General features: G+C 28.4%; 1 protein-coding gene across 2 annotated transcripts; it reads right to left on the reverse strand.

The window, feature by feature from the left end:
• On the reverse strand, window positions 1–26,239 carry LOC100212139 (pseudouridylate synthase 1 homolog). 2 transcript variants are annotated; one of them, XM_065792792.1, is made up of 14 exons: window positions 26,144–26,203; window positions 7,252–7,408; window positions 6,635–6,743; window positions 3,066–3,134; window positions 2,912–2,978; window positions 2,736–2,836; window positions 2,359–2,386; window positions 1,951–2,029; window positions 1,710–1,755; window positions 1,303–1,396; window positions 1,071–1,141; window positions 870–914; window positions 349–423; window positions 1–270 (listed from the first exon to the last, which is right to left on the reverse strand). In XM_065792792.1, the coding sequence occupies exons 2-14, from the start codon at window positions 7,257–7,259 to the stop codon at window positions 73–75; spliced, it is 990 nt and encodes a 329-aa protein (XP_065648864.1). In that variant the 5' UTR covers window positions 7,260–7,408; window positions 26,144–26,203; the 3' UTR covers window positions 1–72. The 2 variants fall into 2 exon arrangements, with proteins under 2 accessions (XP_065648864.1, XP_065648865.1); XM_065792793.1 differs by lacking the exons at window positions 1–270; window positions 349–423; window positions 870–914; ... (8 more) ...; window positions 6,635–6,743; window positions 7,252–7,408 and adding exons at window positions 22,853–23,742; window positions 23,830–24,797; window positions 24,959–25,974 and having other exon boundaries at window positions 26,144–26,239.
• Window positions 26,240–27,002: the final 763 nt, after the last annotated feature.

Consider the following 27,002-nt stretch of genomic DNA (forward strand, 5'->3'; position numbering starts at 1 on the left):
TTTAAAAAGTATATACTTTGACATTTATTTCATCAAAAATAAAATGCAAAAAACTTTTTCACACTTTTAAAGCTAGCTATTTCCTTTTTCAATTTCAGGGAAAACACCATTCTTTCCTTTATAGTCAGAAGGCATCGGAGATTTCATAACCACTTTAGTGTACGTATGATTAACCAGTGTTTTTAACCAAGTAACCATAGGGGATTTTTTTATTTCTTCGTTAATTATGCTATACCAAATATGCTCAATTTTAAAGCGTTCGACTTCAAGCTAAATGATAGATTCAACTACTTAGATACTTAAGACAAAGATTTTAACATACAAAATACAATATACAATCAATTTTACCTCTTGTTCGCTCCAAGTAATAGGTTTATGTAAGCCATCGTTACAATGTTTTTCGTTGTAATGGTTGTAAAAGACCTTAAAAATAAATGTTTAATAAAAATCTTTCAAAAAGGGGATTTTATTGACTGTAAGTTTTTTTCTATAGATTTCATATATATATATATATATATATATATATATATATATATATATATATATATATATATATATATATATATATATATATATATATATATATAATCTATAGAAAAAAACTTATATATATGTATATATATATATATATATATATATATATATATATATATATATATATATATATATATATATATATATATATATATATATATATGTATGTATGTATGTATGTATGCATATATATATATATATATATATATATGTGTGTGTGTGTGTGTGTGTGTGTGTGTGTGTGTGTGTGTGTGTGTGTGTGTGTGTGTGTGTGTGTGTGTGTGTGTGTGTGTGTGTGTAAAATTATATACGACATTATACACAAAGTTAGATACCTTACAAAGTAATAAACCTAGTCCAGGAGCTTTCGGAATATCTGCCTAGATCAATTAAAAAACATAAAATTACAACTTTTTATGTTGTTATTTTCATTTTATTAAAAATTAATAAGATAAACAAATCCACATGCATTAAGTAGTTTTTACTAAAAAAACAAAAAAAATAAAAACAAATGGTTTAATATTTTATAAAAATACTTTTGCTTGAAGCCAACTTTTTTCAATGGTGTCTTCGGGACAGTGGCCGCGACACACTGCAATAATAAGCCCTAAATGATAATAGTATATATATATATATATATATATATATATATATATATATATATATATATATATATATATATATATAAATAAAAATGACAAAAGCAAAAATAATCGGTAATTTTATGATTAATATAAAAACCACAATAAAAATATATAAAATAATAACCAATCATCTTTCTAATTTGATGAATCATAAAACTTTGACCAGATATCTCAATTGCTATGAACTCGTGACCCTGACATTCAAACGGTTTGTTTGCCTGAAGAAAATAGTTCAAAGTTTTCAAAAAAGGAAAAGAAATTCATAAGATGTAGTGAAAAGGGAATGAAAAATTAGGAAAAATCTAATAAAATCCATTATTAGTAGCGCAGAACTACCCCATTTACAGACTGAAGGAAAACACTATTCTATGTAAACTATATCAAAAATTCCATTAGCCAACCTTTTCATTATTGATATTCATTATATCAACACACTAAAATAATTCACATTTACTATTATATGTTATTGCTTGCTAACAAATAGCAATATCTTAAAACAAAATTAAAAAACATAGAAAGAATAATTCAGACCTTGAAACTAGTAATGTATCTGTTGGCACTTTGATCTGAAAAAGGTCTTATAAAAAATTAACAACTTTAATTTCAAGAAATAACTAAAAAAAAATCACTAGAAAAATGTATAAATAAAAAAGATGAAAGTCAATAATAAACATTTTCACAAACAAATAAAATTTAATAATTAAAAAAAACCAAGGTAAGCAATAAAACTCAAAAAATTAAAAAACCCAATTAAGTAAAAATTTACTCTTACTTTCCACTTGTGAAATTATGAAAATTATGTGTTCCTTCGTAACATGAAAATAGACGATTTAATTTCTCAAATTGTTCATCTGAAATAAATTTCAAGTTTATTTTCTATTAACTCACATCAAAAAATCTTCAAAAACCAAATATTTAAATCGGACATATTTAAAAAATACCTGAAATACTATATGATGGAGAAAAAATACCTGAAATCCTATATGATGGAGAAAAAATACCTGAAATCCTATATGATGGAGAAAAAATACCTGAAATCCTATATGATGGAGAAAAAATACCTGAAATCCTATATGATGGAGAAAAAATACCTGAAATCCTATATGATGGAGAAAAAATACCTGAAATCCTATAGATGGAGAAAAAATACCTGAAATCCTATATGATGGAGAAAAAATACCTGAAATCCTATATGATGGAGAAAAGACCTAAAATAAAAGTAAGTTATAAAAATTGAGAAATGCAACATTCATTCATAGAATTAAAAAAAACAAAAAACAATTAAATGTTTTAATGGTATTTTTTTATTTAAGGAATGTAAAAAGTTAGATGATAATAAAATCTCAATTATTATTATTATTTTCTAACAATATAACAAATATTGTTTGATATAACAAATATATAACAACAATATAACAATATATATAATAATACAACAATATAACTAGTGAACTTAACAACAATATAACTAGTGAACTTAACAACAATATAACTAGTGAACTTAACAACAATCTAATTTGTGGACTCATACCTGTAAACAAAAACAAAAAAATTTACATCATTAGATGGAGCAAAAGCAAATGAAGGCACTAAATATTCATAGGCACGGCCTGAACAACAACACTTTGCATTAAAACTTTTTGTAACTCTTTCCAAACCTATAAAAAAAGTAAAAAACTATAAATTAAGTAAACATTTAAAAAAGATTATACTAAGAAAAAGGCCTTATATACCAAAAACACGAATGTCATTCGGCAGTAGTTTATTCACATCTTCAAGAAAAGTGTTTGATGCTACAAGGTAAATAACATTTTAAAGTTAAACTATGATATTTGCAAATAAAAATTATTCTCAAAATCCTTAGCTAAACAATATAGTGACACTTATCTTTAAAGAAACAGTTTGACGTGCTGCTGATACACCTTTGTCAGTACGAGCTGCTCGCTGGAAGCTTATCTAAAAAACAAAAGAAAAAGAAAATAACTTATAAACAAACTAATTAGACTAAAAAAAGATAAAATTGATTCAGTAGTTAAAGTTATCTCCTAAGGAAGTGATATAGAGACTAATCACACTACATTCCTTTAATACAGCACTAAATTTGTTTATCCACAAAATGGCAACACTCAAAGGAAAAATAGAAATAAAATTTTTTTAAAAAATCAGAAGTCTTAAAGCGGTAAACTTAATAGTTTTAGTAGTAGTAGTGCCCCTTTGAGTGTGTTGGACACAGAACCCTTGCACGTAGGAGTATTTGACGATTTTAGCTGGCCAAAATTGGAATTATTAAAAGTGGCCATACCCACTTAATTACCTACCCTTATTATCTCTCGATAATGGTCGCTTAATAAGCAGTTAATGGTTTGGTTATAAAAGTAGTAATTGGAACTACACAGTCTAGTTAAATATCCGATCTATATCTGCGTGTTTCATTTTATTTATGAGCGATTTTAGCGGTGTTTATTGAAGCTGTGTACAAGTGTTTACAACAGAGGTTTTACAGTGTTATATCGTGGATGAATCTATGACAGGTATGTACATTATTTATTCTTACTACCGTTTTGAAATATTATTTACCACAAAAGTTATGTACCATGAAACTTAGCATTTTTTTAACGAATTTTAAAGTAAATTTTGACTTTAAAAGTGAAAAAGTTGTAGGGCGCATTGAAACCCTCTTAGTTTTTTTCGTTTTTCTATGAGTTTATACCACTAGCTATTTAAAAATCTTAATTTCAACTGCCTGTTGATGCTATCTAAATTTTAATCGTGTTCTAAGCACATCAAGGTCCAAGATGAATTTTTCAACTTAATTTTTTTTTTCTAGATGGGTCATCAGGAATGCAAACAATCTCTCGTTTGGATTTCTACAACAGAATTCAGCAGCAGGAGGCTCCAAATTTCAATAAATAAATGGACTTAACTGATCAAAATTTGTTATCAAGAAATCAATATACCGAAGAACTAAAAACAGTATACAAGCGTCAAATGTCGAGGTTGAAAGCTATTTTTAGAAAAATGTGGTCATCTTCATCCAGAACTCATGAAATATTTATTAAGAAGCATGGCCCTTGGCTGCAAGGGAGTTTCCAAATACCGGGTACCCCATCCACTCCATCATCAGCAGGACGACCAAGAAAAAGTTTTGTCCATTCTAGTGAACGTTCAAAGAGGAGAAAAACAGAACAGCTCAGGAAAGATGTGGAACCAGTAGCTATTGTTTTTGCAGCTGAAACTTGTTTGACCACAAGTGGCAAAAGAAGTGCTGCAACCGTCCTCAAAGATCTTAAAACATCTCCCAAACAAGCGGGAAAGTATAAAAAAGCCTATTGCAGCAGTCTTAAACCTACAAAAAAATCATTGACACCGTTAGAGGCTCTTTTAATATTTACTGACGCAGGCCTAATAAAATCTCAATATGAAATCGTACGTACAAGTGACAAGAAGCAATGGCCCTGCTACAGTATTTTGGTCGAAGAAAAAAAAACATGCTATCCTGATCCTGATTCATACACAGTCACAGAAAGTTTAGCTGAAGTAGACTTACAAAGTCTGTTAAACCATACTGCCGAAAGATTGGTGTTGTATTTAGAAGAAGTTATCAAGACTATAGCGAAAAGTGGGCGTAAACATAGGAAATTATCTACGAAATAGGGTTGTGATGGCTCCCAGCAGACACAGTTTAATCAAAAGTTTGAGGATGACTCTAATTCTGATGCCAGTATATTTCAATGCTCAATGGTTCCATTACAGCTAACTTGTGGAGTAAACAAAAAGGTTATCTGGCAAAACCCTACACCATCGTCTCCAAGGTTTTGCCTTGGAGACGATGGTGTAGGGTTTTGCCAATTGTGTAATGTTAAAACATACTAAAACATATATCAAGTTTTACAGCTTAACTTTCACTTGAAAACTGTATTGCGGCAAAATCTCCCTAATTTTGAATATACAGTATCTATAACTGTTTTATAAAGTTTTTTGTTTGTTAAATAGTTCTAAATTTCTTTTAGATAACATGCCTACGTGACCGAGTGGTTAGCTCGCAGAGTTTTAAAGCAAAATGCTGTAGTTTGAATCCTACCACTGCCAACTTATATTTTTAAAATCTTTTTTGATTTTTGTTAAACAGAAAAAAAAAACAGTTTTAAGTTTTATAGATATTATATACATAACATATATAGAGATATTATACATTATAGCATAAAAAAGGAAGAGAATTTTTAAAAAGTTTAAAAATTCTAAAAACATCTAAACACTGGAAGAAATATTTAGCGTATGTGCCATGTTTGAGATACTTATGTTATTGATGTGCTCAGGTAATTAGTTCAAATAAGCTGTGGATGGTTTAAAACTTAATTAAAAGAATTTACTAAGACAGCCCTGCTACTCCAAAAGGTGCTGCTGTAGAGGCAAAAAAAAAAAAAAGAAAAAAAAAAGGAAAGTCTGTAGCTAGAACAATCTTTGAAATTTTATTTTAACAATTAAAAGATTTTTTTTCAAATTTTTTTTGCAATTAATCAATACTCTTCAAGCAGCTTTTCTAAATGCAGCTCTAATACGATCGAACATAACATAATATAACAACAAACAAATATTTTTATATGCAAATGTAAAAAATTGTAATAATTACAAGTCTGTTTTGCTTAAACTATTTTGTTTTGAATTTTTGTATTTATGTTATTGTATTTAAAAAAAATTGAGGAGATTGAAAAAATATGAAACATGTTGTCTTATCCAGGTGGAAAATTTAAAACTTCGATTTTAGATTTGTCATGAGTCTTTTCTCTCTTGATAATTTCTGTTTGCTAAAATTACGTCATCTTCTTAGTTCCCCCATTTGTATAGCATTAGGTACAAATGTCTATAAGTGTAAACGTTTTATGCATAAATTGAGCTTGCCGGACGTATATTGAACGTCATGTATAATATATGTATTATATGAGGAAACTTTAAATTTTTATTTTAACAATCAGACGTTTTTTTGCTATATATAATTTTTTGCAATAAATATATACAACAAGATTGAAACAACTGCAAAATTTATTATGCTTTGGGGACAACTTGAACCCCCTGAAACAACACTGATAACAGCGCAGGAAAAAGTGCACATTTTAATTTTTTTGCTCAAGTAATTTTTTAGAATGAATTATTTTACTAAAAAATATTGAAGTAAATAAGGAATAAGTATAGAAATAATCGGTGTAGAATAGTTAAGTATAGAAATGGTCGATTTGGTGAAGACCTGCGTTTTATGGGTCCGGACAGCTAGGATATATAAATAAACAGAAAGTATAGAAAAGGTTGGTGTGAAATAGACTTACAAAAACCCATATTTTTATGGGTCCGGTCAGCTAGTATTTATTATTTCTTTCAGAAAAACATTTCAATAAAAACTTTAATAAAACTTAATAATTTTCGTAACTTTGATTATTAATACTATCAAATTTTTTTCAAACCTGGTTTACGTTGTTTACAAGAAACTCATGTTTATGTTCAGCACGAATGGCTTTAATCTCGCAAAGAGCATCCAAAAGTTTTTCTTCTATTGTTTCAACATCGGGATTTCTGTAAAAACAACCAGCAAATAATACTTAATAATAAAAGTAATTTAATAAAAATTAATTGAAAACCAAATTTCCCAGATTATTTATTTGATTAGGTATTTAATGTGTGCTAGTTATGTCAACATACAATCAAAAAAACAAGTACAAAACCAGTCAATAAAAAATATCATTAAACTAATTTATGCTGAGGTAATTTGTTTTAAAGAAAACTTTTTGTTCTGTAATATTATAATTTATCACTTTTGTTCTATAATTTAGAATTTGATGCTTTTCATAAACAGAAAAAAATTAAAAATAATGTTTTTAGTATTTCTATAAAATTATTATTTATACTATTTTTATAAATTAATTTAAACAAAATTTTAAAATTTAAACTAAAAAAAAATTAAAGTTGAAAATTTTTTAAATTGATAAATAAATACAACTTTTTTTACAAATACTTTTGTTTCATATTAACGTAAAAATTACTTTAGTAATTTAAGTGAATAAAAAAACTAAAAAAACTTTACTTTTGCATTCCTGAATAATTTGCACCACAATATGCTAACAATAATGCAACTTTTCTTTTTCTACTAAAATCTGCTTTGAACTCTTTGGCAATATTTGGCTTTGCTTCAGTAATGTTGGTTTTAGTAGTGACAGTCTATTAAATACGACATTCTAAAGCTATTAAATATATGTATATTTATATATATATATGTATATTTATATATATACATATATGTATATTTATATATATATATATATATATATATATATATATATATATATATATATATATATATATATATATATATATATATATATATGTATATTTATATATATATATAAATATGTATATTTATATATATATATATAAATATGTATATTTATATATATATATGTATGTATGTATATATATATATATATATATATATATATATATATTATATATATATATATATATTAAAATTTTATATATACGTGGTGACGTGGTGCAGTGGTAGAGCGCTCTCTTCATAAGCAAGAGGTTCCGAGTTTGATCCCTACCATGTCCCTGGTAATACTGTGCTCAACTTTTTTGTCCAAGCAGCGGCCTTGTTATCAAGGTTTGTGTTTCAGAGTTATAGAGTTGAGAGAGGGTTATAACCACAATTAAGTAGCCTCTTTGCATGTAGTGGCCTTCTCAGCCTTGGGGAGGTGAATTAAAAAAAATAAATAATAATAAAAAAAACACATTAATAATAGTACTTAAAGTTTTGTGCCATACACAGCAATCATCAGCTATTAAATACATTAAAAACTGTTAGAATAAACCAAACTCTTTTACAAATGAATTAAAAAGTATGGTAGAACTACTTCTGATGTAATAAGCCTATGTAAGCCTTATATATAAACCCTCCCAGGAAACGCATGCGGTTTTTTGCCTTGTATGTTTATGGATGAGTATTTTATTTAAGACAACTTGGTCATGGCCACTAGCAAGTTTTATTATATTAAACACTGCGGAAAAAACTACGTTTCAAAAACAAAGAAAGCAAAAATATCAAAATACGAAATTAAAATAAATTTAAATAGAAAAAAATTAATAATTTAAATAACTTTTGCACTGTTATAATTTTTTTTCTTTAGAGTGGTTATTATTTTCAGCAACGAAATTGGATAAGTCAAAGCAAAAAAAAAAAAACAGTTTTAAGTCGACATTAAAAGATTTTCTGATATTAAAAAATTTTTTTTTAGAGTGAAGCCAAAATTTTGTTTGAAAAATAATAAGTAGTATTAACTAATTATTTAATTAATTACTTATTTATAATTACTTATTATTAACTATATTATTAATAATTTACTTTTTATTATTAATAATTTACTTATCATTAACTAATTATTTATTTAATTAATAACTAATAATTAATAACTAAATAATTATTTAAAAATAATAAGTAGTATTAACTATTAAGAAAGTAGAGTAACTGTATCATCAGCAGAAAGATCATTAAGCAAACTGGTAAATAAATCAGACAGATCAGGTTATCCTGCAGTCAGGATCAGGTTATCCTGCAGTCAGGATCAGGTTATCCTGCAGTCAGGATCAGGTTATCCTGCAGTCAGGATCAGGTTATCCTGCAGTCAGGATCAGGTTATCCTGTTCAGGATATCAAGATCAAGTTATCCTGTTCACGATATCAGGATCAGGTTATCCTGCAGTCAGGATCAGGATCAGGTTATCCTACAGATTAGGTTATCCTGCAGTCAGATCAGGTTACCCTGCTACTGGTAACATGTAACCCAGTACAATCTGCTTCATGTCTTGCTGCCTTGTAGGATACGCCTTCTTAGGCAAAGGATAGAAGATGCCAACTCAAATTTTGAAACACCCCCTGCCTTGGGGCTCTTGGTTGAGTAAAGGCTAGAGATGGTGTCTCGATAAAAATACTCATCTTGGGCAGATGTTAAATGCACCCGGCTACTGTCTTGAAAAAATGCCTCCTAGGCAAAGACTTAAGGGATAAACAGGTTCTATCTGTTGACTAGCTTCGCAGCCCTTCTTCATCTATTAAGCTGGCGCAGATGTATTTTTAATACATTGTTTCCAGTTTAGGATGTTGAATGCTGGATCTTCTTGACTCAATGCATGGGTTTTGCTTGTGTCTCTATTTTTATGACTAGGCAACTCATACTATTATCTCCTAATGAGGGTACAGCTCTAAAACTCAGTTCTAAGGTTCTGAGGCCGGCTGGTAATTAGGTTTCCTGAACTCTGTGGTAGCTCTCAGAGAGGCTGATTCCATCAACAGCTGAAAAAAATCAAAGTATTAACAGTGCCATGTTGCACATGGATGGTGTCCCTGTTTGTACTTTTGGTGTGCATTGCGGAGGCCACATTTGGAGCCTTTGTTACGGCTTAGGGTTTATTAGTAGTAATGAGGCAGTTGCTTGGGCTATTAAACAGTGTTCTGAGTATTATCTATGCTTTGAGTCAAGTTCTTCAATCTAATTTAAAAATGAATAAAGTACCAAAAACTATAAAACACAAAAAACCATCATCATCACCAAGCTCTCTAAACCTATCATTCACTAATATTCGTGGTCTTCGAAGTAACTTTTCTTCTGTTGAGTCTTATCTCTTGCAAAGTTCACCAGACCTATTTGCTCTTTGTGAGACTAATTTGAGTTTGGCTGTCTCATCTTGGGATCTTAGTGTTGATGGTTATCTTCCTATAATTCGTAAAGACTCCAATAGTCACATGCTTGGCTTCGGCATTTACAGTTGTAAGAATTCACCCATTTGTCGTGAAACTAGGTTTGAATCCACAGACTATTCTTTCATGTGCTTTCGTTTAGCACCACTTCACTCTATTGCCTTTCTCTTTGTTCTACATCGCTCTCCTTCATCTAAAGACTGCATTCTTTTTGACGCTATTTCTGATCATATTGACCAAGCACTCTCTCTTTATCCATCTAATATAGCTAATATAGTTGTTGTCGGTGACTTTAATGCTCACCACTCTGAATGGCTTGGCTCTAGTGTCAGTGACCCTGCAGGCATTAAAGCCCACAACTTTTGCCTTTCTCAATCCCTAACTCAAATAGTCAACTTTCCAACTCGCTTTCCTGACAACCCGAAACATCTACCTTCTCTACTCGACTTATGTCTTGTTTCTGACCCTAGTCAGTGCTCAGTTTCTCCACATTCACCCTTAGGTTCTTCTGATCACAGTTTGATCTCTCTAAAACTAATATCTCATTCTTCTTCATCACCTGAATCCCCCTATTATCGAACCTCTTACAACTACAGTAAAGCTGACTGGGATTCTTTCCATGATTTTCTTCGTGATGGCCCTTGGGTAGAAATTTTTCGTCTTTGTGTCGACAAATGCGCTTCTTACATAACTTCGTGGATTCAGGTTGGCACGGAACCTTTTATTCCACGATTCTAGGTCAAGCCTTACTCTCCTCTATGGTTTACCTCACACTGTGCTGCTGCGATTGCCAATGGAAATCGTTACTTCCATATTTATCAGCAAAACAATTCTCCAGAAAGCAGACGTCTGTTTATTACTGCTAGAAACAATTGTAAAAAGGTTTTGTCTAACGCCGAAACCCGCTATTCTCAGGTCATGAAATCTCGTATCTCATCTAAAAAATTAGGCTCTTGTGACTTCTGGAGAATCTTTAAAAATATCAATAATAAAGGCAAATCTATAATTCCACCTCTCTTGTATGGTTCAGACTTTGTCACCTCACCTTAAGACAAAGCCAAATTGTTTGCTAAAAACTTTTCATCAATATCATCTCTTGATTCCACTAGTTGCGTTCTACCTGATATTGCCAACAAACAGGTTGATCCATTGCTTGACATTCATATCACTCCAGCATCTGTATTTAAAGTGATTTCCTACCTAGACTCTTCTACAGCTTGTGGCCCGGACAACATACCTGTTATTGTCTTGCAGAAGTGTTCTCCGGAGCTGTCATCTATACTCTCAAAACTATTCAACAAGTGATTATCAGAGTCTTGTTTTCCAGCCTGCTGGAAAGCGGCATCTGTTATCCTATCTTCAAAAATTCTGAAGAGCGATCTGATTTGTCTAACTATCATTCTTATAAGTCTTTTTCCTATCAAAGCAAGGTTTTTGAATCTTTAATTAACAAACACTTAATTTCTCATCTTGAATCTAATAAATTACTTTCTGACCATCAATATGGATTTCGATCTTCTCGTTCTACACCTGATTTGCTAACAGTAATAACTGACAGGTTTTATCGTGCATTAGATGAAGGTGGAGAGGTCAAGGTCATCGCTCTTGACATTTCAAAAGCTTTTGATAAAGTTTGGCATGCTGGTCTTCTCCATTAGCTTTTTTCTTATGGAGTATCCGGCAACATCTTAAAGATCATTAAATCTTTCCTTTTCAATCGTAGTATAAAAGTTGTCCTCGATGGACAACACTCTTCTTCTTATTCTGTAACTTCAGGGGTTCCTCAAGGTTCTATCCTTGGCCCTATACTTTTTTTAATTTACATTAACGATCTTCCAGATATTCTCACATCTAAGGTGGCATTGTTTGCTGATGATACTACCATTTATTCTTGTCGTGATAAGAAACCAACACCCTCTGATTGCTTGGAGGTGGCACTTGAGCTTGAAAAGGATCTCACTTCTACTACAGCATGGGGCTCACAGTGGCTGGTGAACTTTAATTCAGATAAAACTCAATTTTTTTCAGCCAATCATCGCAATAATTTAGATCTTCCTCTATTTATGAACGGTGATGTACTCAATGAGTCACCTACTCTTCATCTTCTAGGATTAACTTTTACTTCTAATCTTTATTGGAAACCATATATAAAATCAGTAGCAAAATTAGCATCTGCTAAGGTTGCATCTCTTTATCGAGCTCGTCACTTTCTTACTTCGGATTCTATTCTCTATCTCTATAAATCTCAAATCTGGCCTTGTATGGAATACTGTTGCCATATCTGGGGCGGATCTTCTAATGATGCTCTTTCTCTTTTAGACAAGGTGCAAAAACGCATTGTAAACATAGTTGGACCTGCTCTTGCAGCCAACCTTAAACCATTATCACTTTGTTGTAATGTTGCTTCTCTTTCTCTTTTCTACAAATACTATAATGGGCACTGCTCTAATGAGCTAGCGCCTCTTGTGCCATCTACTAAAATTCATTCTCGTGTTACTCGTCATTCAATTAAGTGTTATCCTTTTTCTGTGACTCTTCCTAAGTGCTTAAAAAACGCTTATTCGTCTAGTTTTTTTCCTCGAACATCAGTTCTTTGGAATTCGCTTCCTTTATCTTGCTTTCCTGATTTATATAATTAGCAATCTTTTAAGTCGTCCGTCAATCGTTATCTTGCTCTACAATCTTCATCTTTTCTCTTTCAGTAACTTCCAACTTTAATTAGTGGCTGCTTGCAGCCTTGTTGGAAGCGAAGATGTTTAAAAAATATATATATATATATTTGCATATTTTGAACTAACAAGTATATATTGTCCTTATATGAATACGCCTATGTAATGCATGCATAATCTTTTATGTATAACTTTTTTGATTATATAATTATATTTACTTGTTCATAAGAATACGCACATTTAGCTTATTTGGATAAGGCATTTACTTCATACAAAAAATGCTTGATGTCCAAATCCCGCCACTTTCCAAATTGTTTTGTTTTTCTACCTGCCCCCTCTCCTTTGGTCTACTATGTTATTTATGAAATATTTGTATTCATGAAATATTAATAATTATTGTTAATAATTGCATAATAATTTATAATAATTATTATTATTAATAATTGTTCACCAATAACATAGTACACCAAAAGGGAGGGGGTGGGTAAAACTAAGAGCACAATACCAAATATTAAAAAGCAACAGGTATCCAAAATTACAAAGCACTAAAATATTGGGGATAAAGAACATACAGGAATAGAAAGGTAGTATGAAAAAATTAAGGCTATGTGAAAAAATGTTTAGATGGCATGGCCTAATAAAAGCTTAAATACTATGTATATATGCATATGGGATTTGAACCATGGTCATTTTGGATATGAAGTATAAACAATATCTAAAATAAGCTATACATGCGAATACTTATGAACTAATAAATATAATTACAAGGCTCAATTTAACAGTCGGACATTGTCCAGCTGAAACCTCAGATTGTCTGATCAATTTACAAATTAATCAAACATTTTGACCGACAGGAGTTAAATTCTACAAAATAAAGCTTGGACAGAAACGGCGTGCAATCAAACGCTATTGCTGACCACGCAAATGATTTTTTGTTTAAAAATTGACCACGACTGTTTTGATGATTTAAATGTTTCAGAAATGTGCTGAAAAAAGAAACGTTAAGCTAAACATAAACTAGGAAAATAATTGAAAAAACTAAAGATAAACAAAATTTGAGTAAGCAAAACAAATTAGCTTTAAAATAAAACTATAAAAACTCGAAGTTAAAATTACTTTTTGTTACGTTTTTAATTGCATTTGAAAGAAATTACTCCTAAAACTTATCTTTTAAAATTTTTAAAGTTATGCAAAATGTTTTTACAAATTACTTTTATTGGTTGATGATTATTGATATATAAATAAACAAATTTTATTTAAATTATTGAAAAGTGAAATTAAATTATTGAAAAGAAAAAAATATAGTATTTTTAAATTGTATAAAATATTGTTTAAAAAAAGGAACGTAGTCTTTTTAAAAGCGTAATTTTTAATAATTTCATGCTTTAATAAGTAAGTCATGTCAAAAAAAAAAAAAAAGGCCATTAAATCATAATTTAAAGTAGCTTAAAAACTAATCTTTTAAAAGATTTTAAGAAAGACATGGAAAAATAGTTTCAAATGTTTAAATTTATCATAAAAAATACATACCTACTAAAAAAAAATTAAGTATAACATTAAATTTACACATAATGTGTTTATTTTAAACGATCATTATAATAAATTTTTATTTTATTAAATGCCTTCACATAAAATAAAAACTTGACTTAAAAAAAAAAAAGATCAATGGTTAAAAGTTATTCGTAACGATTTTTTTAATTGCATTTAAATTGTTAAAACATCAAAACAGCCGTCGTCAAAAAAACGCATTGTCAGTTACAGCGTCAAAATGTAAGTCTATCTAAAAAAATATACAATATTAAATTGAAACTATTTTGTTAAAAAACAAAAATCTGCAATGAAATACTCTAAACAATAAGGAAGAAAACTACAACTTCACTAGACTAACGTTAAATAAACTGAATAACATGACAAAGATTTTGATGGCATAACTCGGTTCCATAAAACCGAAAAAATTATATCTTATAAATTTGATTGTACACTGTCCGACCCAAACAAGTTTAGATCATACATTTTGTCCGGGACTTTTTAAAAAATTAAATTGAGCCCTGTAATTATATAATTTAAAAAAGTTATACATTAAAGTATACGTATGCATTACATAGACATATTCATATAGAGACAATATATACTTTTATTTTTTTAAACATCTTCACTTCCAACAAGGCTGCAAGAAACCTCTATTAGAGTTGGAAGTTACTGAAAGAGAAAAGAAAAAGTTTATAAAACAAGATTGACAGTCAACTTAAAAGATTGCAAATTATATGAATCAGAAAAACAAGACAAAGGAAGCAAATTCCAAAGAACTGATGTTCAGGGAAAAAAATCAGACAAATAAATATTTTTGGAGCACTTAGGAACAGTCACAGTAGAAGAATGAGACTTAATTGAATACAAGTAACACAATGAATTTTAGTAAATGGCACAAGAGACGCTAGCTCTTTATAGCAGTGCCCAAAATGGTATTTATTGAAAAGAGAAAATATAAGCAACATTACGACGATGTGATAATGGTTGAAGGTTGGCTGAAAGAGCAGGTCCAACTATGTTTAGAGTGCCTTTTTGCACCTTGTCTAAAAGAGAAAAGCCATCATTGGAAGATCTGCCCCAGATATGGCAACAGTATTCCATACAAGGCCGGATTTGAGATTTATAGAGATAAAAAATAGAATCCTTGAGTAAGAAAGTGGCGTGCACAACAATGAGATGCACCCTTAGCAGATGCTAATTTTATAGAGCACTCATGAGCACGTTACCATTCATAAATATAGGAAGATCTAAATTGAGTTTTATCTAAGTTAAAGTTCACCAGCCACTGTGAGCCCTATGCTGTAGCAGAAGTGAGATCTTTTTCAAGCTCAAATTGTTCCCTCCAAGCAATCAGAGAGTGCTGGCTTCTTCAAGACAAGAATAAATAACAGTATCATCAGCGAACAATGCCACCTTAGATGTGAGAATATCTGTTAGATCATTAATGTAAATTAAAAAGAGTATAAGGCTAAAGATAGAACCTTGAAGAACCTCCGAAGTTATAGGATATGAATAGAGTGCTGTCCATTGAGGACAGCTTTTATATTACAATTGGTAAGAAAGAATTCAATAATCTTACAGATGTTACCTGATATACAGTAAGAAGAAAGCTAATGGAGAAGACCAGCATTCTAAACTTTATCAAAAACTTCAGGAATGTATCTTGATGTACATGGGCCATGGTGTTACAATTTTAATGGTTACTATTTCTATTAAAATCATATATTTTATGTAAATAATATTTACAAAAACATTAATGATTAAAATTTAACAATGAAAGTAAAAGGTTTAAGTCATTAGTTCAAATTTACTTTTAAAGAACAAATTAATTTTAAATAGTATAAAATTGTTTTGTCACTCTTTCAATTTGAATTATTTATTTAAAAATTGTTAAAAGTTAATTACTTTTTCAGCTAAAATTAACTTAAAAAGAACAAATTAATTTGATTTTTGTAACTTGTTTTCCTGCTCTCTCACTTTGAGTTTTTTTAGCATTATTTTTTCATAGTCATACTTTGATAGACTTTTAAAAAAAGTTTTTAAATAGAGATTTCATTATTAATATTATATACAGCTATAACTTTTATGCTAATTATATTTTTAAATCATTATTAAATACTGTTTAAAGATATGTAACCCTTTTCAGGAAGCATGTGCGGTCACACGCCTTGTACGTCTACATTTAAAGCAATTTTTTTAACACACTGACAGTGAAAAACCTAGAGTTTATTTGGGGATACCGCTTTTTTTTGACAATAACAAGGAAGGGGAGGTATGTTTTTGAGTACCCCCTTTCTCTCCTAGTTAAAACCGGTACCTCAACAATGATTTTTAGTCACCATTTTTTCAATTCATTAATTAAATCATTTTAATCATTTGGGTTTATGTTGTTTAGTTTTATCCTAAGATAAGGAGTTGATTATAAGACATTTTTTGAATATATGAATTTACCAGTGGACAAATGTTACTTTAGTTACGATAAGAAAACTATTTTACCAATGAATTTAATAGACGCTTTTGTTGCAAATAACACGTTATTAGTAAATAACTATTGAAAGTTGTTCAATTTTAAACATTTATTAACTATATTTTAGTAAATTCAATTTTAGTAGTTATTGATGTTTTAAACAACTTTTAATCAATATTTACATTACATAATATATTTACATATATATATATATATATATATATATATATATATATATATATATATATATATATATATATATATATATTTACATATTTATATATATATTTACATATTTACATATATATATATATATATATATATATATATATATATATATATATATATATATATATATATATATATATATATATATGTTACTTTTTTTTTATTAAAAATTTTTATAAAACATTTATATATATATATATAAAAATGTTACTTTTTTTTTATTAAAAACATATTTTTGAAAATATATTATATTTTTTTAATCATTAAGTATAATTAGAAAAGTTACTGTAATAAAAAAGTTACATTTACTATGGGTTACTTTAAACAGATCTTAATAAAACTTTTATTAAGTTATTTTAATGCTATTTGTATTATTTTAAAAGTCAAAAAGAATATGGAAAAGAAACAAAACTTTCTGAAAAAGTTAACACTTCATTAAACTAAAATAGCAAGCTAAAGATCAAAAGTTTGTTCATTCAAAAATTAAATTTTCGTGATAGTTATCAGAATTGTTAACAAGGCCAAAAGTAGCAAAGCCAAGGTTAAGGCCACAAGTTACAAGGTCAAGGCCAAAAGTAACAAGGCCAAGAACAAGAGTTTTATGGAAAGGTCAAGATTAAGAGTTTCAAGGCCAAGGCCTACAAAAACATTTTTGAGACCAAAGACTTCAATTTTTGCCTTACGATAAGGCCAATTATAAACTAAAACCACATTTTGTAAAAATAGATAAGGCCAATTATAAAATAAAACCACATTTTGTAAAAATAGATCAAGACTATGCGCAGAATTCAACAAAATCAATAAGAAAATATATTGTTGTTTTTTTAAGGCCAAGGCCAAAACAAATAAGGCCAAGGCCAACAGTTTCAAGGCCAAGGGCTCAATTTTTGGCCTTAAGGCCAGGCCAAGACCAAGGCCAAGGACTAACGACTCTGATAGTTATTAAGACTGAAATTTTTTACTTTGGTTCATTTATTATCAAAAGCAGTTTACTCTTAATTGCCAAAAACAAAAGTTAACTTAACTCTGAATGGATATTTTAAAATCGTTCTATCTTTCGAAAAAGCAAATTTTTTATATATTCCATTGTTATAAAACTTTGCAACAAGTTTTTAAAATTAAGTTTCGTAACAACATTCATTTTGTTAAAACTAATGTTCAGTTAGTAACCGAAGGACAGTTGCATCATTACGTTAAAAAGCAATTTCTCTATTTCTCCTACCTAAATGAGGTAGGTAAAATAAATTCAAAATTATTTATATACTGCATTTAAAACTGAAATTGTTTTTGCTGCGACTTTAAAAGTTAAAAAATGCAAACCACGGCAGTTCGCATTTTTTACCTTTTAAAGTCGTGGCAAAAAGCTTAACTTAACTACTGAGAAAAAAATAAACAATACTAAAAAAAGGAGACAAAATTGTAACAAAATATCAAACTTTAATTAAATCTACTTAGAAAAATTTAATAATTAAAAAAAAAAATATTTTTTATTTAAATTTTGTATTTTTTTTTTAGGGTGGTTGTTATTTTTAGCTACAGAATTTAACACAAGTCGAGGAAAAAAACATATTTTATAACAACAACTTTATAATTTTTTAACAACAATTAAAAGTTGATATGCAATTTATTCATGATATTTACTCTAGAACTATGAAAAACTTTGTTAACTTTTTTTCTCACGCTTATTTATTTTCAGGTTTTTTAGTTTTAAAAATATTTTTGATATATTTTAAATTTTTCCTCAATACTTATATAATAGGAAAATCAATTATATACTAGAAAATAAATTTCTTTTAATTTGTAAAATATATTATTTGAATAATAAATTTTGTAACTACAGAAGAAATTAAATAAAAGAATACCAAGGTTTCTGTTATAAATGTAGGGGAGAGTGGGGCACCATGACACACTTATGGTTTTTGCTTCGCAATAACTTTTTTAATGTCTTTTTTTAGGTGATTGGTTTAATTTGTAGAATAAATATATAACTACAAAATTAAATTTATAAATTACCAAAATATCACAGGTTAAACTTGTGAGACAATTAAAAATTTGTTTCAAGGTACCCCACCCATGGGGTACTTTGAAACAAATTACCAAAATAATGCATCCAACAGTCCAAATCGCATTTCTGAAGACCAGATAATATATCATTTTAAATGTCATTCTTAAGCGTCAACTAATAATAGCTTTGTATCGAAATTGGATCATGTATTATATTTACTTAAATCTTTTAAAAATAAAATATAAATATTAAAAGAAATGATTTTTAGAATTGTTTATGACGCAATGGAGTACTATTCTACAGTTTTAAAATACCTTAAAACTTAAAAACTTTAAAAACTAATAAATAAAAGGTGTGCAACCATACACGCTTCCCGGGAAGGCTTGATATGCTGTAAACAATAAGATAAATCATTCATTAAAATTTACCTAAAGAACAAATTAGCATAAATTTTGTGCACTTAATTTAGCATTAAAAATACCGAAATGAATTTATTTATTAATTTTTATTTTTTATTTTAAAGACTTTATTTTGTTAAAAAAATTTTTTTTTTAAGAAGCGTTTAAAGCAAGTGAGAGAACTAAAGTCATTCATGCCGAAGTTATGGTGCCGTTTGATAAATGCATTTTTTCTAAAGTTCTTTTTTATTTGCATAACTACTTTAGACATATATCTATAGAATATATCACAAGATGAAATTCAAAACTTTCTTCTGAGCACTGACAATAAAGAAGGTTCTTGTGGATGTATTGATAACCCTGATAAAACTGTAACAGACTTTCATGTTGAACAAAATACTGCTACAGAGTATAGCTTTGATAATAAAACTGATTTTCAAAGTTCGGAAGAACTTTGAAAATCAGTTTTAGAAGAAGAAAAGAAAATTGTATGTTATAGGTCTCATACTTCTTCATATTGTACTTCACAAAGTAATATAATATTTCATGCACCAGAAAACATATGTCTTGCTAAATTTATTACAAGCACTTTAAAGAGTTGAAGATAATTTGTTACTGATGAAATTCTGCAAGCCATTCTAACTAACACTAATCAAGAGACATCTGAAAAGTGCAAGAAGTCTAATTCAGATAGGTCAATAGCATTTCAAAATGAAGATGATGATTCTGCTACTATGAAAATCTGACCTTTCTTTGTACAAAATGTGACAGTTACCAAGTTGAAAGTTTGGCTTATACTGTTTAGCTGAAATATTGAAAATTATTCATTTAACTGACAAGAAATAGTTGTTAAAAATACAGGCATTAACTATTTTTAATCTATTATGAGCAAGAAACAATACAAATTTTTAACAAATTTTCTCCAATTTGATAATTGTTTGACTAGAGTATAAAAGAAAGGATAGCAAATTGATGAAAATAAAAGAGAAATAATGTCCAAAGTTTCAAATAAATTAGTTGGACATGATATATTTATTACAGAGCTGTGGTAGTTTCTGAAGATGTTATCCATTATGCTTAACTTGAAAAAGAATAATTTAAGGAAATGACTAAAATTTTATTTTTTAGCTAATTAATAATGGTCTGAATTTATATTTATATTTAACTTATATATCTCTGTATAAATTTATTGACTTACTTTTTCTAATTCATCAGGTAGCTCACCATCCTCCAAAACTCTTTTATTTATTTCAGCATCTACTTTTTCATTATTTATTACATATTCAAATTTATCTTTGAGACAATTATTAATTTTCTTTTCAGGAGGTTCAACAACACCAACAAATTCATCAAGAGGAATAGATCTTTTATTTGATTGATTATTCATGCTTAAGAATAATTTACAAATATTACACATAAAAAAATAAACATAATAAAATCTATATCATGAATATCAAACAACATAATTTTAACTTTTACAGACCGTGTACACATAATAATAATTCTTTTTATGTTATTCTGAGTTTTTATCTGATTATAATTTCTTTCCAATATTGCATATATATGCAGTTATTAAAAGAAAATAAACTAATTAATACTTAATTTCTGTATCAAAGACTTTGATACAGAAAGCCCAATAATATTAAAACTACAGATATGTATACCCTATGGTATTAAAACAATAGTAATTAAACTTTTAGGTACAATAATATTATAAATTTAAAATAGTAAAGTTTAATAACTTTTATTATACTTAGCCTGACCAGATTTTTCTAAAAAATGAGTATATTTCCTTACCCCAATGTCAAAAAATTTGTTTGTCAATGTAAACACATTTGAATAAAATAAGTTTGAAAACCCTAGTAAAACTTTTTATAGCCAATATAATCTGTAGAAGCAGCTACTATATTAATTACTTGAATTTAGAGATTTCCGAACATTTTGTTTTTTATTTTAAATATTCATTTCCTTTTATTTCTTTGAAAAATTGATAGAATCTAAGACCAAATTGATAGTATCTAAGACCACTCCCAAGTTAACTCATTTTCAGATGGCTTTTGTCTTTATTCTAATATTGACCTAAGCTACTAAGCTAAACAAACATTCACATATATATATACATATATATATATATATATATATATATATATATATATATATATATATATATATATATATATATATATACATATACATATATATATATATATATATATATATATATATATATATATATATATATATATATATATATATATACATATATATATATATACATATATATATATATATATATATATATATATATATATATATATATATATATATATATATATATAAACAAGTTTTTATGAAACAATAATAGTGAAAATTTTTGTCAAAGGTTTATACATTATAAGTATTCTGTTATGCATGGTGATAAAGAGAGCCATTGTGAAAGCAAATAAGTCACAAAATTCTTTTAATGTTTTAATTCAAACAGTAGCTATATTATATTATTAATATTAAACTTTAGATATCTATAGGAATTAAATGTGAAGTAGCTGCAGAGAAAGCATCTTGCACTATATAAGCAGCTAAAATGATTTTCAAAATTTCTCTTTGTTATGTATGTGACATGAAACTTTAAAATTAATCAAATACTAGATTGTTATATACCATTAGAAAGAGTTTCATTATTATTATCCAACGATTCTATGAAAACTTGTAAGTGTTGAATTTGAATATGGATTTGTTGAAGAAATGGTAACCAAATTTAGAGTTTTTCTCGACTTTAAATGTTATAACTTTGTTAATTTATCAAAATTTATAAAACTTGGTATCAAAAGAAAGGTCTTAAAAATGAGAATAATGATACGTAAAAGATGTTTGCAAAACGTTAGAAGGGCATCTATAACACCCTTTAAAATATTCAAAATCTAAGTTTTTAAATTTTATATCAAAAATTTGAATTTTTTTAAATGTTTTTTATATTTCATATATTTTATATATACTATTCAATATTATTTTATATCGTAATATACATTTAAATGTTAATGTTTAAATTTATAATAAGTTTATTATGATACGCCCTCCCATAACTACTCGGGTGTATAGTGGAACTCAAGTCAAAAATAGGTACCTTAGGGTGACACAAATTAGGGTCAAAAAATGAAATTTTTAGAAAATCAAAAACCACAGTTGCTTAACCTGTTCTACAACATTCAGTTAGTCTAAATACAAAATTTTATTTATTTTTCTTTGTTGGAAGTGCTACATGTAATTTTTCAAATATTGAGCATTGGCTGAACTTTATGTTATTTTTACGGGTTAAAATGTATTTATAACTAAGTTCTTGTTTGATCTTTGATCTAAGAAGAAAAAAAAACACTGTAGTATCTTACAGTTAACTATTATTTTACATTAATTTTCCAACTCTCAGGGCCGGCAACACAAGGTGTCGTCGGCCCTGAGAGTTGGAAAAATAATGTAAAATGTGACTTAATAATTTTAGGGGGGGGGGGGGCACACGCCCCCACACCCTACTTTTAAAATGAAGACTTTTTTTTTAAGAAGATGACAATTTTGATGAAAAATTGAGGTTAAAATATGTTTATAACTATAGTTTTGTTTGATCTAAGAAAAAATAAAACACTGTTTATAGTATGTTTATAGATATTATTTTACATTAATTTTTCAACTCTAGGTTTCAGGTTTACCAGTTCCTTAAGCGACATATCTTTTGTAATTAGTTTTCTATGCTCCCTTACTACCAAAAGAATGTTCTGTCTCTGATCCTCATTGTGGGAAGTGTGAACAAAATTTTCAATTAAGCTAATATTTTTTTCTGCGCAGTCGTTTGACACACTGAGATTGCAAACTAACTGGGTGAAATGTTTGTATGAATCTAGCGCTAAGAAACCGCTTGAAGTATGCCACCCTCAAACAGATTCGGTGTGACCTGTTAGTGTAAAAAAAAGCCAACTCTCCTTCATAATTAAGTCCTCTAATCTACTATCACTGGTAACAATAACAGCCGATGGAGCTTCTACAGAAATCTCTGATATCTTAGGAACTGGAAATTTTAAAAGCTTCTTAATGAATAAATGCTTAGCATCTGCTTTCATATGAGGATCACCTAGCAATAGTACGACAATTTTAGGAGACAAATACCATGTGTGGTTACTCATGCTTTTATGAAGTGAGTTTCCAACTTCATAATCCCATTCTGTTTTAATTGTTTCAGCAATTTTAAATGCATTAAAATCATTTAAAAAGGCATGCTCTGCTTTGCCTGATTTAAGAAAGGCAGGTACATAATAAATAGTAACAATAAATGCTACCCTTGCGACCATATGTTTCTTTTCAGGAGTCAGATATTCAATGACTGTGGATGTCATATCAAGCATTAAAAAGTATATTGCATAGGCCATAAACCTTGCATTGTGACAGGCGCCAGGCTGATAGATGTGAAAATTATTTAATTTCTCAGATTTAACATTCATGTAATACACCAAATATTCAACAAGATGCTTATAATCATTCCTAAAACATTATTATTTTTGTTTAATATCCTTTAAAAAAAAGTGTATGCATAGAAAAACTGTTATATTTAATATTATTGTTACATACCTGGGGAAAATTTCATCTTCTAGTGCTTTAGTTACAAACTTTTTAGCCTTCAAATAGAGTTTGCAGAGGTCACTGCCAACAATAAGGTCTTGCTCAGGAAATCGTTTGAACTTTTCTACAGCACCACTGGCTGAAACTTTTGGATAAAACTCTGTTATCCATTTCTGCTGAAAATCTTTTAGCAACTTATTTGCAGGGGCTTTAGATGTTTCCTTTGAAATTGCATTAAAAGCCAGAGTAATATTTATCTCGGCAAAATGGTGTCTACACAATAACCAAAGAAATGGTTTGCCAAGAAATCCTGCCATAATATTTATTGCATCAGATTTCCATCCAGTGTTACTTACTGTGGTTTCAGAACAGAATCCTATAATATAGTCACAAATTTCAAAATATTCTAGGAGATTCAAATACTTATAGCCATATCGATTCCCTTACCACTCTCAGTTAGCACAACACCAAGTAAAAGATCATCTTTGGTTTCAAACTCTGGGCTAGTTACAGATACCGATAGTCTATCTGTAGTAGTGGCCTGTCTAGTGTTCTCCTCAATATGCTTTAACATTTTACCATCAAAATGTAAAACTAACATCTTATTAGCCATTAAATCAATATATTTATTATGTATCTGGCCTCCTTCCTCTTCTAAAAATCTGTAACGTCGCCTTCTGACAGATTCTCTGCTTAACTTTAATTGTTTAACATCCCATCCTAAATAGTTTACTACACTTGCAATAAGAAGGGTTTGATCTCAAACACTGAGACCAGCCCTTATACTGGTGGAAGTTGTTGCTGCAATGAGACCCTCACTGGTAATCTCCTTTTCTACTCTGAAGTATGCTGGTCTAAACTGATGCCTATTGTGATAAATGTATTCTTCTTTTCTCTTGCATCTATCGATCTTTCTCTGAAACCTTGCTTCAAGCTCGTTGTCAATTTTAGAAGATATGATCATATTTCTGTTAGTTCTGCGCAAAAAGTTGTTAAAACATTTAGCATAAGATAAATTTAAATAAAAAAACCAAATTTCTCCAAAAAATTATTCTTTATGTTTAGGAAAAATAAGTACATATGTTTTTTTCAATTGATCTCAGTTGGTGAAATCTTTAAAATTTAGAAAAAAAATTACCTTTGATCATCTAAAAAGACCAAATCTTCTTTTATAGCAGAAATATCATGAGGCATTCTTTAATCGTGTCTCAACTTTTTCTTAAAGTCTTTCGCACTGATGTCAAACAATTCCTCTATCATATTGTAAAATTCATTTGTGTGGCTGTCGGAAATTTGCTTTTTGATTTGAAAACTTTTACTGTTGCACAAAATTTTGTATTTGCTATATAGAGATTTAAACTTTTCCACTTTGCTTCTCTAAGAAATCGAATAATTTCTGAAACATGCTGACTTCTAAATATTTACAATTTGTTGGAGTAAACAGTATTTTTCGGTATTACAAACAGTTACAAAACTTGTCTTTCCCTTTGCAAATAACATCCTCTCTTGCTCGAGAACATGAAAAGTTTGTTTTAATAGGTTTGAATCGCTTACCTGTAGCTGAAGTTAGGAACAAATAATATCGAAGAATATCGAAAGCGAGTTATGCAGGTAAAAAGACCTAGGAGCGTTACAGCTAATTTCTTTTGTTTTTCTCTCTTTGATTTTCAACATTTTGTACGGATATGTAAATAGTATATAAATCAAAGTTTAGAGCAAGGTAATTAATAAATCAAAAGTTGCTAAGTGATTACAATGCAAACCACACAATTTATGCTGCAATTAAACTTTTTTTTTTAATAATTGTAAATAACCACAAATGTTATAGAAAAATGATCTGAAGATAATAAAAGCGAAGTAATAAAAAATGCTTGGAACGTAAAATTTACATGTAGCTCTTCCTGATCACTTAGGAATCTGAAATTTTTTTTTGTAGAGTCTCTAAGTTTGATAGAACCGGAAAATGTACTGTGGCTTTTTTTTTGTTTCTTTTTACACATTTTGTGTCGCCCTAAGGTACCTATTTTAGGTGAGTTCAAAGGGTGTCTGAACGACTTTTTTTTTTTCATGAAATCCAGCAGGTAGCAAGAAAAAAGGTTTTCGCAGAAGTCTGAATTCATTAGAAAAAAATCTCAGCATTCCTTCAATACATACCTGATGCACAAACAACAAGAAAGTTTTAAACAAAAATAAATTCTTTATAAAAAAAGTTTTACAAAAAAAATTTCCGCGCAGAATTAAAGTTAAACTATTCTAGTATTCAAAAAAAAAATTATGCAGATACAAATTTCTAAAAAAATAACAGAGCAAAATATATTTATACCATGCCACTCTTAAAATACTGAAAAAAGCATGGCACAAAACTTGGACGAAGAAAACGGTTCCGTTAAGGTCGGAGTTACGCATACCTATTTAAACCATGGATAAATATTGCGAAAGCGGAATAGTATCGAAAATTAACTGATCGAAAAAATGATTAATATCGAAAAAAAACTGACCGAAACCCATTTTAATGATTAACATCGAAAATGTGATTTTCAGATTAATATCGAAAACAATAAAAACAGAACAAGATCGAAAACTCGTTTTAATGATTAACATCGAAAATGTGATTTTCTAAATAATGTCGAAAACAATAAAAACGGAATAAGATCGAAAACTCATTTTAATGATTAACATCGAAAATATGATTCTCCGATCAAACTTTTTTTTTTTTTTTTTTTTTTTTTTTTTTATAAAAAACTAGTACTAGGAGAAAATCTTAAGAAACTTTTAAATTCTAAGTCACTTTTCAATAAGAAACTTATTTAAGAGTTCGATAAATATTTCCTAACTTTTCACCTACATATCGCATCAACTTTAAACGAAGTTAACATTATCTACAATGGAGAACAGCAGTTTAAATGAACAGTTTAATTTGCATGCTCAATAAACAGTTTAATTTGCACGTGCAATAAAATTCAATTCGATTTTAAAACTTGAAATTTAAGAAACTTTTAAGAAACTCAATACTACCAAATGTCGTTAGAGAACTTATCAATATAGTATATAAGTTTGCACAGCAAAAGCACTGTTTAAAAAATAGTCATAGTTTCAATGGTTTCATTTCTCAATCAATTACTATCAATTTTTATAACTGAAGCAGTTTTTATTATGTACGGAATGTTCCTATTATTTAATGA

The sequence above is a fragment of the Hydra vulgaris genome, chromosome 03, assembly GCF_038396675.1.
Source record: "Hydra vulgaris chromosome 03, alternate assembly HydraT2T_AEP".
Classification (NCBI taxonomy): domain Eukaryota; kingdom Metazoa; phylum Cnidaria; class Hydrozoa; order Anthoathecata; family Hydridae; genus Hydra; species Hydra vulgaris.